Source organism: Dermacentor variabilis, chromosome 1 (assembly GCF_050947875.1).
Source record: "Dermacentor variabilis isolate Ectoservices chromosome 1, ASM5094787v1, whole genome shotgun sequence".
In the NCBI taxonomy this organism is placed as follows: Eukaryota; Metazoa; Arthropoda; class Arachnida; order Ixodida; family Ixodidae; genus Dermacentor; species Dermacentor variabilis.
The window spans coordinates 111,957,705-111,976,510 of record NC_134568.1 but is presented as its reverse complement, the minus strand read 5'-3'; the positions used below and the strand labels follow the sequence as shown (position 1 = coordinate 111,976,510).

Here is an 18,806-nt window from a genome sequence, read left to right as displayed (position 1 = left end):
CCGATCGTCATAGGTTGCACGATATAGTGTCAATTCACAACGGTCCCAACATCGTGTTTCCCACATCTCAGGCACGCGGCCTTGAACGCTCCTAGGTACACGATATATTTTCGGTGAATTTGAACAGCGCTTAAAACTTGGTGTATAAAAGTAAGCAAAGGAAAATGTTTTCAGCGCTTAGCGCAGTGAAATGTGTGAAAGTAGCTCCTGGGGTCACTGTATTCCTTATCAGCATTGCTTCCAAAATGTTCACCCCCTGCGTTTCCAGCAGTTTTCATTACACTTTGTGGATTGCACGCGAGGACATTGTCTTTTATTGCAACGAATTCTGCGAACACAGCCTTAACGTTGGTGGGCTCTGCTTCATTGCTGCTGCATCAATCCTTGGTATGACTTGACTTCATTGATAGCTCACGTAGGCAACCAAAGATTGCTAGTGCTGCCTTTTCATTTTTTTTTCTTTAAATTTTAGTTGGTTTATCGTCATCAGCAGCAGCCTATTTGTATGTCTACTGCAGAACGTAGACCTCTCCCACGGATCTCCAGTTATTCCCATCTTGCACTATATGATTCCGACTTGTGCTTGCAGATCTCCTCATTTCATCACCCCATTCAATTTTCTGCCATCCTCGACTGTGCTTCCCTTCCCTTGGCACCCTTTCTGTAAATCTAATGGCCCACCGGTTAGCTATCCTATGCATTACATGGCATGCCCAGCTGCATATTTTTCTGCTTATGTGAACTCGAATATCGGCTATCCCTGTTTGCTCTCTCATCCACACTGCTCTCTTCCTGTCTCTCAATGTTACACCTAACATTTTAATGCGTAAAGATTCTCTGGTGAGCACCCCAGCAAAATCTGTCCGTAATGCACTAAATGTCACACTATTTATCGGCAAAATAAATGCATAATTAGTGAAATTAATACATTTAATTGTTATAATAGTGTAAATGTAGATGAGTGGTAGCTCTAGAATCGATAAAGAATGGAAATCGAAAAATAAATAAAGGAGAAAAAAACTATTCTCGTCATGTTCCCTTGAAAGCTTACTTTTCCGCATTACTGATCTGAATGTAAAGAAGCCAGCTTTGGGATTTCTAAGCGGAGTATAAAAAAAATCATAGAATAGTTGATTGGTAGATGTGGTAATAGCGTAATAGATGATTGATAGTCTTAAAAAATTGGTGACGTTAAGGTGATGTCATAATATAAAGATGAAGTAAAATAAAATAAAGAAATACTGTGTACTCAAACCAGCACAGAAGAGAAAGGAGGAAGTTGACGGAGATGAAGAACAAGCAGCTACAACGACACAAGAACAGCGAGACATTCAAAGTGAAAGAGAAGTAGGCTCCCAGCCTCTGTAGAAGAAATGCAGCTTGTCTGATTCACAAAACTACTATCCTGCAGAATGCAGCAATAAAAGAAGATTGTAATCCTGTGATTGTATGGAATGGAATTGTGTTTGGAACATTATGATATTGTCTTAGCGGGATAGACATGATAAGCAGCAAAAATTCTACAGAAATTCTTAGAATTGTCTACAGCGATTGGTCGACATGCATAAGTTACGAAAGCAAGTAAGCAAAAGCGAAGTGACAGCTGAGCCAAGGAATGCTTATGCATTAGTACACAATTATCATAATTTCTATAGCGCTTTTTCGTTCCATCGCTTTTTGCGCGGTCCTTCACTTGTTCTCGAGCTTCTTTGTTGACCTCCAAGTTTCTGCCCTGTATGTTAGCACCGGTAGAGTACAATGATTATACACTTTTCAACAGCAGTTGTAAAGCTCCCAGTCGGGATTTGGTAATGCCTGCCGTATGCACTCCAACCAATTTTTACTATTCTGTAAATTTCTGTCTCATGATCAGGGTCCCCTATGAGTAATTGACCTAGATAAACATGCTCCTGTACAGACTCTAGAGGCTGACTGGCAATCTTGAGTTCTTGTTCACTTGCCAAGCTATTGAACATTACTTTTGTTTTATGAATAATTATCTTCAACCCCACCTTCACACTTTCTCGGTTAAAGGTCCCCTCACCAGGTCTGGCCATTTTGAGCTGACAAGCTCAGAGCATACATTGTGCGTTAACGATCGTGTCTGCAAAGTATTACATCGCTATGCACTGCGGAAAGATTTGAAATTCGCACCGAACGCCGTTTTCCCTTTTGCTCACCGCACTCCAAGCCAGAGGATGATTTACACATGTTTGCAGTGTGACGGTGTGACGTCGCTCGTGGTGACACGTGACTTCGAGAATTATTCAAGGCAGCATCTATTATTTGTGTAATATGTTGCTTGAATAAACAAATTAAAGCTTAGAGAAATAATAAAACACACAAACCGCAGCAAGAGAGATGCACTTCTGTTTCGTCTGCTTGTTCCCACGTCATTCAGTCGCGCGTGCATGCACCGAAACTACGTAATTTTCTACCATGTTCCAGCTCTGGATCATGCTCTGTGATCCACTTGTGTGTATTCGTGTAGCACTGGCTTATACTGCTAGTCAGGTGTCCTCGTGCACAGCGCGCAAAATTGTGCGCTGCGCGAAACAAGACAATCACAACAGTTCATGCGGGACGCCGTCAGCGGAAGTGCTCCGCGCCGAAAAAAAGCAAGGAGAAAAAAAAAAAGAAGGAAAGTGGGGCACGTGAAGTATTCATCACGTGATCCTCGAGGTCTGGTATGGGAGATCGCAGGAAAGGAATTCTGCTTGTGGAGGCTAGATGGGGCAAGTGGAGATAGTTTCTTGCTTGGCAGTGGAGCTCGCCTCCTGAAATCATGGGTTCGTGGCACTGAAATATTTCTATCTCTGCTATTAATGAGCCGATTTGAAAAATTTTTGCGGCTGAACACTCCCGAGAGGACAAGTAACAACTTCCAGTGTATAACTAAAATGTCCTATGGGGCCTGGTAAGAGGGGCCCTTTAAAGTCCTCAATCATTTGTTGTACTTTACCCCCGGGGTTTCTGAACAGGACAATGTCATGTGCAAACTGAAGGTTGCTGAGATATTTGCTGTTGATTTGATTGATTACTGCCAAGGTATTTAGGTTTTGCTTGTGGGACAAAGCCTCTCTTGATGTTGACGTGGTGACCAAGGCTGGTAACACTGCAGGGCTCCTCGGTTCCAGATATCTGACAGTAGTCTGCTGTCAGAAGGGGAAGTAGAGTGCATGTTATTACTGCAGGATTTCAGTGCACATAGTGCTCCAGAAATAGTGTTGCGGAGATGTTACTGGCAATCCATAGCTGGCTCTCCATGTTACGAGCACTGAGGCTTTGCCTCGTCATCTACGAGTGTTTTTTCTCATAGTTATACAGGTGAAAATTTGCAGTTGAAGATTTGTAAAGTGTAGAACATGCTTTCTGGGAAATTAAATCATGCAGTAACATATTAACTGTGGTGAGAAGATAAAATTTTTTTTCTTTTTGTTATGGGCACGTAAACCAAGAAATTCTGTGAACTGCTAATGTGTCAAGAAAGTCATACAGGGTGATGACCATTAAGTTTTATGGAAGTTTTAAAGATCGCCTGTGGCAGATGGCATAATTCTTGTCTTTGAGATGGATTATTCGAAGAGGTGGACATTACTAGCATGAGAATTCAAAACACTTAATCAATTAATTAACAAACATACATTAATTATCTTCCTGATTACTTTACGGCACATATTGCAATTTACTAATTGTAGCTGGTGAGCTTGCAAGACATATCCACTTGAATTTTCAGGATGACACCAGTTTCGAGATAAGATTTCCTGAAGTGTGGAACAAAATACATGGGCGTTAATTACTTTTGTGCTTTGGCACATAAATGAGCATTTTGTTAAAAAAATAAGTGGAAGAACAGTGAATTTTTCGGGCAAGTTTGATGGCGCATATCACCAAACTGGCTTAATTCTGGAAATTCATTCCCAGTGGATACACCATGCAAACTCGCCAGCTATGATTTGTAAATTGTAATGTGTGCATTAAAGTAATTTATTTAAACAATAATTAGTGATTTTTTGTTAATTAGCTTAATATGTGTTTCGGTATCTTGTGAAAGTAATGTTTGCCTCTCTGAATAATCCTGCTCAAGGGCTAGAATTATGTTATCTGCAACGAGGCATTTTTAAAAATCCTATAAAGCTTAAAAATGATCACCCTGTATAGTACCATAGCTTTATCCTGCTTTTTGTCAAACCCAGCTCAGGTACAGTTATGATGATAATTGTTACAATTTTACCTACACGTAGATAAATGTCCTTCCTGTCCCTTTTATGCTTTACCGTTGGCATATACATTTTGATTATTCTCCTGACAGATATATCAATACAGCACAAGCAACAAACTGTTGTGCTTTCATTTAGACGTCAACAGGTTAACCACATCTTGAGAAGCTAACAGGAAGTGCTACTATTGTTATTGGACAAATCAGCATCAAAAGGTGAACAGTATATAAAATTTAAGTGCTAGTGATGTCATGACCATAGCAGAAGTTTGCACACCTCTCTCAGAAGCGGTGGTTCAGGATGTGCAACCACTGATATTTCAAAGATATTAAATATTGTAGCTTATTTGTACAGTGTTTCTCTACCGACAGCAGTTGGTTCAGTAGTCCAGATGATGTTTTCTTTTTTGCAATGGGAAGTCAGTGTAGCATTTGACTGGCATGCAAAAAACAAATTTTTGGCTTATAGTTTTTTCACTAATTGCATGTATATTTAACTTTTATTTGTAGGGCCCAGATGTAGGTGTGGGTTACATGGCTCAGCATCAGCTGTTCCATGAGGTATGACTGTCAAGTTCTTACCTTCCTCTGCTAATGATTTTGTTCATTAGGGTCATCACATGGTAATTACCTTTTCTCTTGTATTGACATTTCTGAGGGTAAGCTTTAAATGATTTTAAAAAAAAGTTAGCTTGAAGATGTCTCTGTTTATTATTATAATGTTGTTTGAGATGTTCACTGTTCCACTGCTGTAATAATTTGCTGTTTGGCAAATATTTCAGTGCTGAATCAGTGAATCATTTTGAACATCATTTTAAATAATAGGGCCATAAAATAACACATGTAGTAAGTCATGAGCTGCTCACCACGTAGCTGCATGGCAGAAACTTGTATTAGCTCCTTCCTTACCACAGAGAAAAGGCCCATAAATAAATTGTATAGATAGTTTTGTCAACTGAGAAATTACTAATAATTTGAAATGAGTGTAACAAAATAAGAAGAATTGGGGGAACTGAGAGCCTTGATTGTTAGTAACAACTGTATGGAGCCAATGGGCAATCAAGCCAAGGAAAGCAGAGGGAAATAAAAGGAAATCTACAATATATATGATTTCGGGACAAATTTGCAATAAGCTGCATGTTTTTAATAAAGTAGAATGGAAACGAGGAAGAAACAACAATTTGTTGCTGGTGGGAGACAAACTTTAGCTTGACGCATGCGATGTTACACCAGTTGAACCTCGATGACAGCTGTTCCTCCATCCACTTTTATGGTTATCTGTGTACATTTATCAAACTTAGACATGTAATTGCTAGCCAGCGCTGCATATGACCATGGTGGAGGATGTGGAACATGCTTTCAGCTGCAGGCATCATGCGGTATATGATCTTAGGAGCAGGCAAATGGTCAGTAAACCCTTGGAGGCTACTTTGAAGCATCAAATCTCCTGAAGTCGAGACCCTCACTATGCAGTGGGCTTGAAGAACTAGGGGAAGAGGTTGTTTCTTGCTTCAACTCGTATGAATTCAGCAGACAATGAAGCGAAGGAAAGCATAGGGGAATGTAGTGTGTTTTTAAAATTCAAGTGCAGCAGTTTCCACACCTGCACCAACTGTGCCAAACGAGATTTGCTGCACAATCCTGATAAAATTGACCAAAATTGTGCCAATCTGTGGCAAAACAAGGATTGAAATTTGATGGCATATCTACCGCTAGCAACTGCACCACTGCCAAGACAAAACCTGTGCAGCCTGACCATCTCTGTGCCGTGCATGTTAGTTAATACTCCTCTTGCAACCCGAAATCCTCATTTCATTGTAGCTGCGCTACTGCAGACAACAATATCATGGAAGTATACTGTTTACGGTGAACATTGCAAAAGCCTTCCTCCCGTCTTGAAGTAATTCTAGTCTGTTCTAGCTCTCTGGTGGCTGGTGCGACGAAGTTTTTCTGTGCTGCATGGAACTGTTGATGATGATACTTGTGGCCATTCCCTTTGTAATGCGCAATCAATGGTATTGGCCAGCTTTTGTTCAGTGTACAGCTTCAAAGTGCTCCAAAGGGAAAATTCTGCTGCTCCTATAATTCCTCCAAATCGTAAGTCCTCGGTAACATCACTGAAATGCAGAATAAATATGAATAAGGGTTAAAACAAGTTAAGGGGGTAGTGACAAATTCTAGCTTGGAATAACTGGTAGATTTTATTGCTGCATGCTCATAGGTATCATCTGTAAGGTATCAAAAGCAAATGCAGCTTAGAACACAATTTAATTTTGAAGTTCATGCGAGCAACAAATCGGAAAATGCAGCACCTGTCGATATATTCGTCAGCATAGGTCCTATTTGTAAACAATGTTATGTCATGAGTTTTGGTGATTGATTTCGATAGCATGCAACATCATTGGCTTGTCTCACCGTTTGGAAGATGTTTCAGCACTGAGTGTCTTGCACTGGCCACACACAAAGCCTATGTGCAAACTTCTTGCCGTTTATGGATTACCAGTTGTTGGGAGTCATGGTCGGCAGTAGCAAAGCTGGTGGCAACATCTTTTGATGATTTGTCCAGCTACAGTGCATTTGAAAATTTTATTTGGTTGCGTCAGTGTTATTGTGGAAGCAAATTATCATAAAAGTATGGTATGTCAACAATAATGTTGCTATTAACGCTTCACACGAGAAGTTAAATATAATATGTAAGTTGCAGTAATAGTTTTGCATGCTCTCTGGTTGGACACTGCCTCCCTAGATTCGAACCAGCATAGTTTCTGCCACAAACCTCTCTCTTTACCCGGTGGACCGCAAACTGTAACAACTTTACGGACAAGCTAAAACTCTCTAATGCCAGGATCATGCCAGGATCATACTGCATAGTGAACTTCTGCACTATGAATCATTACGATGGTGTGGCAATGCACAGGAGCACAGATGGCATGGTAGATGGTGTTCCAGCGTGTATCACATGTCTGCTCGCTCATGTAATCATCGCTGTTTCCAAGCATGCCTCCTACGTCACGGGGCACCAAGTGCTCTTTGAAATCAAAACTGCTATACTGGTTGTAACATACGAGCATATAAGATAGCAATTGTTGCACACTTAGGCAAATTAGCTTTTTACCGTGATTATTGGGTCAATAGCTTCTGATTAGGAGCAAAAAACAAATCCTCAAATTTCTTGTCAATACTACTTTAATTTCCATTATGCTTTCCTGGGATTCATATCTTTCCTTTGTTGTCACTTTTGGCTTAAAATGTAATGAAATTGATATTTTTCCAAAATGCCTCTTTATTACATGAGCTTTTCTTATGATGGCCATTGAAATTTCATGTGCTTCTGCCATGGTGATTTGCATTGAAGCATTGGTCTCATGGTGGTTGGTCCTTTCTGTACCAATGACTGACCAAGCACAATAGATTTTTATTAAGTTTAGTTGCCATGAAATGCGTTGGGGCCTGTCACAGTCTTGTCTGGCAACGTATAAGGAAGGCTTCGTGGGAAAATGGCATGCAGAACACAGATGCGTTGTGGCACATTTTGGGGGTACGTATCTTTAATCTGGGGCTGTTGTCAGCATTCCCACAGAATGGACATGTCTTTAGCACTTCAGCTTCATAACTACATGTCTGCAAAAGTTATTGCTGAATGGTTAATTAGTGATTGCCAGTCAATGATCTTTTTATTTATTATTACAATACCTTATGCCCACTGCTACAAATGATGCATTGCCAAAACAAAAAGGTGCTCTTATCTCTGCTGCATTGTCTTCAAAAATTAAGTGAAGCGTTTACTGGAATATCTGGTACTGTACTCCTGGAATGAAATGCAACAGGGAAACTTTAAACTAGAACACCCCATATGTGCAATTATTCGAGACTGCCATGTCACGTCACTAAGAATGTAATCACTAAAGGTGATGTGGATTCTGATCTAAGTGTACAAGCCAAAATTACACTAATTTTACACAAACTGAAAATGGCGGAAACAAAAGTGTGCACGTCAGTTAGCCCTAAATTGACGTGTTTCATTCCATCAGTACAGTACTTGATGTTTCTTTGCCCGGCAATGCTCCTTCTGAGCCTTCATTCAGTGGCATGTGCAAGTCATCTGCATTATTGCCTTCATCTAGCTTTTATTATTTCAGATTCCAGAGCTGCGAGATGACATATGCATACCAACTTACTGCTGCCTTTCCGAAAAAGATGAGGAGCCTGACATAAATGTTTGGTTTGGCCCTGAAGGCACCGTTTCTCCATTGCATCATGACCCAAAAAACAATATTCTAGCCCAAGTGAGAGAACCGTCCATGACTTCTAACCTGTTCATACTGCCAGAATGTGCATCACAAAGCTAATTGTAAGGACACTTGCAAATGGCCTCTCTGTGTTGTGTTCAGCTTTGCAAGACTGCCAGGAAAGTGGTGGCCTGTTGGTTTGGTTGTGGTGGATCTGTATCACACTCAGAGTGGCTGTGTTAAAGGGGCTGTCTACCGCTCAAAACGTGTCTTTGGATTGTGGTGGGAATGACAAGATTGTATGTTACATTGATGTCAACAAGCATTCTTTTATTTCGTAAACAAGGAAATATACTTTTAATTGGCTCTCAAAGTGGTGCAAAATGACATTTGATGTTGCTTGATGGTGAAGCAGTGTAAATCAAACTGTGCACTGTCACATCACCTAAAACCTGCGCAGGTAGAGTTAGTTCGCTTAGATACATTGCTGCATTAAAATTGTATTTTATGGGCTTCAGATAACTTTTCTTTGAGTTAGAGTAATTTCTTTCTTATTTCCAGTTAGTGCATGTTGAAAAGTGGTGTTGCCTTTGTGCAGATGAACGGATGGGTGCATTAGTAGTTCTTCAAGTGGGCCCTCTTGATGTGATGACATGCTTCAGTTCGAATGGCATTGTGGGAGTGTGGGAACACAAGTTCTTAGGCATCATACTTGATTCTAAACTAACTTTTATTCCACACATAAAGTATCTCAAGGTCAAATGCTTAAAAACAATGAACTTACTAAAAGTTTTATCCCACACAACATGAGGCAGCGACAGGAAATGTTTAATAAATCTTTACAAGAGCCTCATTCGATCACGGTTGGACTACGGGGCCATGATCTATCATTCTGCCGCCCCGAGTGCGCTAAAGATGCTAGATCCGGTCCACCATCTAGGAATCCGACTGGCCACTGGCGCTTTCAGAACAAGTCCCATTGAAAGTTTGTATGTAGAATCAAATGAGTGGTCACTCCATCTGCAGAGAACATACATAAGCCAAACGTATTTTCTGAAAGTTCACTCTAATCCTCAACATCCGTGTTTTAACACCGTTAACGATATAACATATGCTACACTCTTTCGTAATTGTCCCTCTGTAAGACAACCCTTTTCACTTCCTGTGAGGGAGCTTAGTGTTGAAATGGATGTTCCACTCCTCAAACATGGTTTAATGCCTCTAGCTAAGCTGCTACCGCCTTGGGAGTGGCAGCTGATACAATGTGATATATCTTTCCTACAAGTTACAAAGCACGCCCCAGATATTGAAATCCGAATGCATTTCCGGGAACTCCAGTACAAGCACTCCTGCACGGAGTTCTACACAGACGCATCGAAGTCACACGAGGGGGTGTCCGATGCAGCCTTCTCGGAATCCGATGTACTGCATCCAGAAACAACCATCTTTACGACTGAGGCCTACGCACTATTGTCGGCTGTGCAGCATATAAGGAAAACAAAACTAAAAAAATCTGTTATATATACGGACTCCCTAGTGCTGTGAAAGCCTTGATGTCATTCTGTAAGCACAAAAATCCAGTAATCAATGAACTATATTTCGTCCTCTGTAAAGTGTATATATGTAACCAGCATGTCATCATATGCTGGGTGCCGGGTCATAGGGGCATCGAAGGGAACGTTCTGGCGGACCAGATGGCCACATTAATTGCATATTCTGTTAATCCTACCGCTGCAGTCCCTGTCACAGCCCTGAAGCCCTTCTTACGAAGGAAACTGCGAAACCACTGACAACGCATGTGGGACGCAGAAATAAATAACAAAGTGCATGTGATAAAGCCACAGTTAGGTTCTTGGCCCTCCACAACAAAATCACGGCGAACAGATGTCCTATTCTGTCGTCTCAGAATAGGACACACATTTGGCACACATAACTTTTTACTCAGTGGAAATGATCCTCCAACCTGTGGTAGATGCAGGGAGAGGCTGACCATCCTCCACGTCCTCCTGGAGTGTCAGGAAGCTGAATCTGAGAGAAAGAAACATTTTCCCCTAGCATACCGGCAGCACAACCCCCTTCATCCTGTAATGTTACTCAGTAAAGAACCACTACCCGCCGTGGTTGCTCAGTGGCTATGGTGTTCGGCTGCTGAGCATGAGGTCGCGGGATCGAATCCCGGCCACGGCGGCCACATTTTGATGGGGGTGAAATGCGAAAACACCCGTGTGCTTAGATTTAGGTGCACGTTAAAGAACCCCAGGTGGTCAAAATTTCCGGAGTCCTCCACTACGGCGTGCCTCATAATCAGAAAGTGGTTTTGGCACGTAAAACCCCAAATATTATTATATTATTAAAGAACCACTCTTTGACACTAACGCAGTCCTAGGTTTATTGAAAGATGTTGTGTTACATGTTATTAGCTCCACACATTCATAGCGTCTCCTCTCTTCAGAGGATGCCGCTGTGATAGCTGTTTCGTATAGCACATGTCTCTAGGCCCTTGTGTTTCAAGGGCTCAGGCAAGGCAGTAGTGCTCCAGGAAATTTAACCATCTCATATATTTTCTATATTGCATCATTCTCTCACAATGGATGTTAAAGCTCATAGAACATGTCATTTGTCATCGACATAATCTTATTACATATAGCTTTGCACACTCTAGAGCGACTATTTTTAAGGCCCCTTTACAGCCACGTCACATCAACTTCATAGAACTCATACCTACACTGCGAACCCATCATCACGGACCTGGCGCTCTTTGGCCATACCTGGCCCTTGCGCAGATAAACACCATACATTCATTCATTCATTGTGGGAGTGGTGTGACGGTTGCTGTTGTATTCAAGATGTTGAAAAACCATTGCACATTTATAAGGTGTGCCGATGCGATCACAACACCAGCGTAGGCATTCCTTACCACACTGTGCCTGCTAGCTAGACCGTCACACATAAGGCTTAAATTTTGGTGGCAGCTCCAATAGAAAGACAAAGACTATACGGACTGTGCTTGTAGGAAACAAGTGACATTATAGGTGACACAGACTTATGCAACAGGTTTCATGCTTACAACGATTATTAGGGTCATATTTCAGTGTTTAACACAAAGTAACTATTCCTGTGGAAACCCAATGTGCATCCACTTTCTCACATTTACGAGCTTTGCATTGCCATCACATCCAGGAATCAGTGTTGTGGGCATCAGTAGACAGTTTTAACTCTTTTGTCACTGCCAGTAATATGCTCATTTTCAGTGCTTTTATGTTCTAATATTTTATTCAACACGTAGTGTTGTAGTGTATTCAACAGCAATACATAAAATTATAGCCTGACCACTGGTGTTACGAATGAATGTGTAGCAGTAATAATTGCTCGGACAATTATTTTAGAATTTTTCTGTGAAACTTCAAAGAAGCATTTCAAGGAACACGAATTAAAGTAATAATTTGCTATTTTTAGTACAAGTACTGAAAGTGAAAAAAATCTGAAATATACAAAATATGCATCTGGTTCCTAGTTCCCAAATTTTTTAAGTCAGATTACACAAAAAAATTATAATGAAGATTTGTTGGCATCAATACCGGCCATAGTGATGCCCATGCTACAGTGTACTAGAAGGGGCAGTGCAGCGGGCAGCACTCTCCGCTTGGCTCCGGTGGCGGTGCCAGTAGATGTGGTGCTGCGATTGACCACTTTTGAACAGCAGCAGATGAAAAGCTCGAATCCACTGCGACACATATATTGGGCGCAAGGCCCACCACTGGAGGTGCGGGCGCTGCAATCGTTTTGACGTGCAAAGTTGGGTCACATGATCCTACTTTGCTCTGACAAAGGGAAGGGCTGGAATGCGTTTTTTAACCGCGATTTACTAGTGTTTTTCAATTGGAACAGCGTTGTTTTGCACTCACCTTACGTGCGTGGACACCTAGAGACTACAAAAGCTGGAAAAGTGCGCTCAAAGTTATCGGCAGCATGGTACTTTACTGCTCCGCGCCGCAGTACGTTATGTATGCAAAGGAGTGCTCCATGAGCTTTCACTTTTACTCCAAACATGCGAAACTTCACGCCGCATGGCTGATAAAGCTTCGAATGGGTAAGGAATTGAGCTCCTATGCACGTATTTGCAACGAGCACTTCCGTGAAGGAGACTTTGTGTGCGGACTCGGAGAGCAAATGTTCGGTGAGTACCAGACGACATGAGACGATCGCTCACATACTGTGCCCAGTGATCAAGTGATAAGCAATACTTGGACCGCATGGCGTTCGGTGCGTTTTACGCCACTGGTGAGCAGTAGGTGATAAACAAGGTGCCGAATGCAGTCATAATGCATCACAGGGGCTCTGGCTTTCAGGCGATACAGAAATGCATCAACTCTGTGTCCCCAGCGCCCACCGGTGGGGCAAGAAGTGCTGACAACCACGCGCTCCTAGTATCGTGTTTCGATCGCTGAGCACTTTTCGTTGGCTGCAAACCGCCAGCTACACCTTGCAGCATGCTAGTGCATTCAAAATGCTCAAAGTAATGCTGCCGGGTGTTTAATGGTGCATTTTCAATTGTGAGTGAGCCTGAATGGAACCAAATTTCTCGATTGCGATTGTTCCCTTTGTGCAGCTGCGGAAGGGAGTCAATCACCGAAAAATTCTATCCCGATCTGGCTCGATCGCAATCGAAAATGCACTGTGTGACAACCGTATAAGATTCACGCAATAAAAAGCAACAGATAATATTAAAATCGTTCGACACACAAACGTGTGCTCGTCGTCACACTGGCAAAAATGTAAAATGTTATCTAGCTACAACGTCACAAAGGGAACCCCTGTCAGAAAAAAAAAAAAAAACAAAGCTACATTCTCTGAATGATGTGTGCACCTGCATATGGCTCTTGTGTGTAGTCCTCAAATCATGTGAGAAAGGTTGCGGCTGCGTGCAGCTCAAAGCATGTTGGGTTGCTTCACACAAAACGGAAATCCACTTGCGTCGTGCTCCATGGGGGTATGCGTGCTAAACACAAATATAAATTTGCGAATGCCATTTCTTTGTCGTGTCAACCACGGCCCGTTTAAATTCAAACCAACAATGAATGAAATTACATGGCGGACACATTGTACGCCTTTCTTGCAGCAAAAATATGTTTCTCTACCACAAGCACTCGCTAATGCCCCTTTGATGCTTAATTTTAATTTGACACATTGATTTCTTACGTTTTACAAAAGCAGCGTGCCCCGCCTCGGCCCTGCCTCTGCGGTTTCCGTGTCGGTGGCCATAGCAGACGATGCCAGCAGTCGGTGCGATGTGTAAGGTTTTATACAGAAGTTAATTTTTTCGGAACAGGTCATTAGCATATCGTACAGTCAGTGACAAAGCCATAGCAGTATTTTACTGATTTTGTTGAAGTGAAATAAAAAAAAAACTTCGCAAAAGCTGTTGCGGGCAAAGCAGGAGAAGACTGGCGGAGCAATCCAACTTAGCTCGTCACGCGGCTGACTCCGCATGGTGGCGTCACGATATGTCCTCGCCCCCAACATGCTTGCTGAGCGCAGAAGATTTTGTTGAGATTTTTTCCCGAATCACTTAGTTTATTTGTTCAACATTATCTTCTTAAGATCAGAAAATGAAATGCGCATTGTATTTTGGCCACAGATACAAAAGCGGTTTCTGAAATTACTGTAGCGCGTCTGGCCTTGCCACTGAAACCTATCCACGCAGTCAGGAACATGCGCACTTTCGATCATGATTGAGACCGATCCGAATGAACTTTTTCAACACAATATAAAATGATCACTGCTATAGGTTCAACAATCAAGATCAAGTGTGTTTAGCTTACAGAGCTTGAAGGTGCAGACGACGGGCTATATGAACTCAAGTGAGCAGATTCTGGTCGTACATATTCACAATTGAATGACTGCATGACAGGGAAATTATACATAGCTGTTCTTTGCAAAATTGAAAGTAAGTGTAAATTAAGCTGTTGCATAACACGTTTATTCTCTCCTTGGCACACCATTCAACAGCACATTGTAGGTCTCTAAGAGCCGTCATTATACTCCCGACGCGAGCAGAAATGCTCATGGATTGAATAAGTTACATGCACCCTAAAAAAACCATTTATTCTGGAAATGTCACTGAAATTCAACTTTAGAAATCTATCATATACTGTGCCTGCAAAGTAAACAAGAATGAGCAGGAGCGGATTAGTACAAAAGTGATGCAGGAAGCCAAATGGCAACTTCGCTGACATGGCAAAGCAGCTAATTGTATTTATGGTGACCATGCTTTGGTGAGAAGTTTAACGACCCATTGAAAACACTTCGTCCATGGGACATCCCAATCATGTCCAAAGTCATGCACCATTTTGGATACAAGTAGGATGTCTGCTGGGCGTTTAATGACCCATTGAAAACACTTCGTCCATAGGTCATCCCAACATGTCCAATGTCCATGCACCATTTTGGATATAAGTAGGTCATCTGCTGGACGTCATTCTCGCAAATTGATCACGAATGTCCCAAGGATATCCTATATGAACCTGTTCCAGTCATTCCACCATGAACGTGCCAAGGTTATGGTGGTTATGGTTACACGGACCTTTTCTTTTTTGACATCCACGTGAACACAGTAGAACCTCGTTGATGTACGTTACGTACGTTTTCCTGGCGCCAACGTTCGCAATCGAGTACAGAAAAAAATGACCCAATAGAGTTACGCTAATTTTTTACCGATTCATACGTTGCCAGCAAACACGATTTTTTGGCACCAACGTTCAGCACGTCGCCAAACTACGATCGTATGATATGTTTTCCAGCCGCTAGATCCCATGTAAACAAAATGCACGAGGCGCGCGCTACTGAGAACAGTATATAGCTGCCCGCTGCGGCAGCTTCACCGCAATGCTTGTCCGCTCGTCTCACTGTGAAAACGCCTGCGCGCACTCAGTTTCTCATTTCTGTACCAGCAAATCTCGCGCAGCATTCACAGCTATCACCGCCAATGCTAATGCGATAAGCATCTTTGCCTGTCTGTTTCACAGCATGGGGTGCTGTCGGAAGCGTAGCACACGCTTTTAATAGGCAATAACAGAAACGCATCGCTGTACTCTGCTGCAGGCTGCAATAGTATACGTTTTCTGGCTGCTATATCCCGTGTGAACAAGAAGAGGCGCGAGGCGCGTACATAGCTGCCCATATCACGTGAAAATGGCAGCGCGCACAGTTTATTATTCTGGTAACCCCATATCTCCGCACGGTTCATCGCACGCCGCATACACAGCTCTCGCCACCAAACCTCTTGCGATAAGCATCTTCACCTATCTGTATTACAGTGCATGGTGTGTAGTGCCATTGATAGCGCACTGCACGCTTTTAGTAGGCGATAATTCAAACACGCCACCGTTCCCTGCTGCAGGCGGCCTGATGTGGGCAACACGTTTGGCTTCAGCGGCATCTGGCATCGCCCACCAGTTCGATTTCGTTTCGGTTTCTGGTTGCCATCTTGAAACACTATGCGATAGGAAGACATAAACACGTCTGGTGCCACCGAATACCACCAGCCTGAAGCGCCTCGGAGTCTCGTGCTGCCACAACGATCTGCACAATGCTTCGCATTATGCAGATGTCAACAATAGTTGGAGTCTGCGAAATTTTTTTGTTACTTCGGATTGTACATTGCCCGGTTCTTACGTTTTTTTATAGCGTTTTTTTTTTCTCAAAACGTGTGAACGAGGTTCTACTGTATTTATCCTCCAATTGAAGCTCATAAGTTTCCTTGTAACTCAATAAAGTTTTCTCGGATGTTCAAATTAAAATCCAAAGCTATCATGTCTGCAGCTCGTGTTTTTGTCGTACTACAAATTTTCTGATGCAGTTTACTTTGAAAACTTGTTTAGTTCAATAAGGCAATTGCACTTGGTGGTAGGCCTAGAAGAATGAGGAGTGTGCTGCACTTCCGCGCAAGTGTGTGCGCGCGTAACATGTGTGCACAATGTATCTGTTCTTGATGCGTGGACCATTGTGTCTGTCACAGCGTGTGCTGCCACCGTAATTTACATTATGGTGAACACTATGCAAAAGGCCTTAGCACACGTCTGTAAAATGTACACAGCATGTCCACTAAATTTCCCTTGCGTACATGCAACGGATGTCTGCAAGACATGGAAAGTGCGGCAAGACGGTAATTTGTGGGACATTCGCAGAACGTATTCGTCGCATACCGAGGATATTGGTGTCCTGGCAGTGGATGTCCACAGTACATCCATAGGATGCCATTGTAGTCACTGGGGAGGCACAGCATTTCACAAAAGGGGTACCAGCTCATGGTCTGTGTAATCTATAGCTAAATGTTCACTATACTGTCATCGCAGAATATGGAGACACAAATTTAAAAGCCAGTAGGGCGCAGAACATAGACATCTGGAATAGTTTTCCACACTAATGCAATGACAGCATTGATTGCTGTGGGCACATGAACAAATGAACTGCATTACAAACATCCTGCTGCTTGCTTTGCTTCAGCGAATTCTGGTCCCCGTAACAACAAAAGTAAATTTAAATTAGGCAGTTACATTGTACGATTGTTCTCTTCTTGGCACACCTTTCAACAGCTAGCACATAATGTGATGCCCTGGAAAATAAAAACTGCACACGAATAATTTCGCACAGAATCAGCCGGCCTCGTTGCTGTTGACGGGAGCTGAAACATTCACCAATTTAAAAGCAGCAGACATTCAGAGAAAGCAAACCACCTAGCAGGTGCTTTCGAGCCACACATATAGGCACTGCATGCAAGAGAGCGATTGCAGCGCCGCTGCTCCATTGGTCACCGGCGGCTTCAGGTGCCTCTATGCGTCACTGCCTCCGCGCGCTGCACTGCCCCTTTCTAGTTCACTGTACCCATGCTATGGGGAAATGCAGTAGTTTCACAAATGTGAAAACAGTTAAGTTGCTTTTGTTCAGGGAGCATTTCATTGTACTCATTGCAGCTGGCTCCTAGTTTGTTTTTTACTGCATTCTTTAGGCTTGTGAAGCAGTGGCTGTTGGGTCAGGAAGCATGCACTAGCCACCTCATACTTTATTATTGTGTTCAATTATCTTGTCTGTGCAAGCTGTGTGGTCCTGTGTGCATTCAACTGGTGCTGGAGCCTCCACATGCTTTGTTTAGTTCCTGTACAGTGTTGTACAGTAATGTGGAGTGTTGGGCAACATTGTACAGTAATGAATAAGGGCACTTGCACAGGTGATGTTCAAAATGTGAGATTAGGTAGCTAGTCAAGCTTTGGTCAAAGGTCGGTCTGAAATCGATTGTGTCCTCTTGTGTGAATGAAAACCCTACACAATGGGAAGTATTGCTCGTAATAATTTGTACATACACTGTTGAAGTGCTGAGAGGTTAAAGGAGCCCATAAGAGGAAAAGTGAAGTTGCACTTGATATTAGTCAAACACAGTTATCAAAATAACACGCACTCATGAGCATCTGCAGTTGTTTGAGACATGATTAAAGCAGCCTATACGTCGGATTGGAAATTTGGACAACCCAAGGCAAGCTTTTGTGTCTTCTTTGCTGCCATTTAAAAATTACGTTGCCTAGTTAAACCAAAGTGCAAATTTTGAATCTATTTATTGAAGACGTGCTAGGGAGCACTGGAGGCTAATTTCAACGGTACTGGAGGCGAATTTAGAAGATCTCGGAGGCTAGGCCCAGTTTTGCCTGCGCGGCGCGTCATGCAGTAAAAGTGAATACACTAATCTTTTGCACTGCAGCGCTTAGCCTTGCGGCTCGCACAGCCAGGCACATGCAAAGAGAAATGTCAATGGAGAAGTGCGATGGTGAGCTGCTGCTTGTATGCAGGTGTGCAGCTACGTGCGGCAGTGAGAAAGGCCAGTGTTGCTTGACGACGTAATTGTTGCGGGTATGCGGGAGTTTTGAACTGCTGTGGCGAACGAATGCTGAACCCGGCAGAAAGCGAAGTACTCGGTGCACAACGGTTGGGTATTTTTTTGTTTTGGAGACGAATCTAGTTCGTTATATCCATTGACAGGACAGTTTCACTTCGTTAAAACAAGGTTTTAAATACATGCATCTCTATGGGGATTTCAAGGTGAATTTCATTTACTTTGTTATAACCATTATTTTGTTATATCCCATTTCATTATAATGAGGTTCAAGTGTAGAATTCCAGTGGAAATGTTTAACACTCTGTAGAAAAATTGTAGATCCAATTGATGGATTTCTACATGTATGGTAACGAAAGAGTTTAGAGGAGGCCACGGAGCAAGAAACATTTAGGAGTGGAAACTCCGCTGTTTGCGGCGACCAGAAAAGGTCACAAGCCCGCGGAGCCGTTATCATGCTGGCGGCCTGGAAAGA

At 42.5% G+C, this 18,806-nt stretch overlaps 1 protein-coding gene across 5 annotated transcripts in view; it reads left to right on the top strand.

Moving 5' to 3' along the window:
* The window catches only part of LOC142582953 (lysine-specific demethylase 8-like), a 110,245-nt gene that overhangs the window by 66,263 nt on the left and 25,176 nt on the right, over window positions 1-18,806 (top strand). For 4 of the 5 annotated variants that reach the window (XM_075693153.1, XM_075693126.1, XM_075693116.1 and 1 more), the window contains 2 exons: window positions 4,730-4,780; window positions 8,359-8,505. In XM_075693153.1, the coding sequence (XP_075549268.1) occupies window positions 4,730-4,780; window positions 8,359-8,505 (198 nt within the window). The remainder of the gene's footprint in view (window positions 1-4,729; window positions 4,781-8,358; window positions 8,506-18,806) is intronic. The other variant, XM_075693142.1, reaches the window with a different exon arrangement.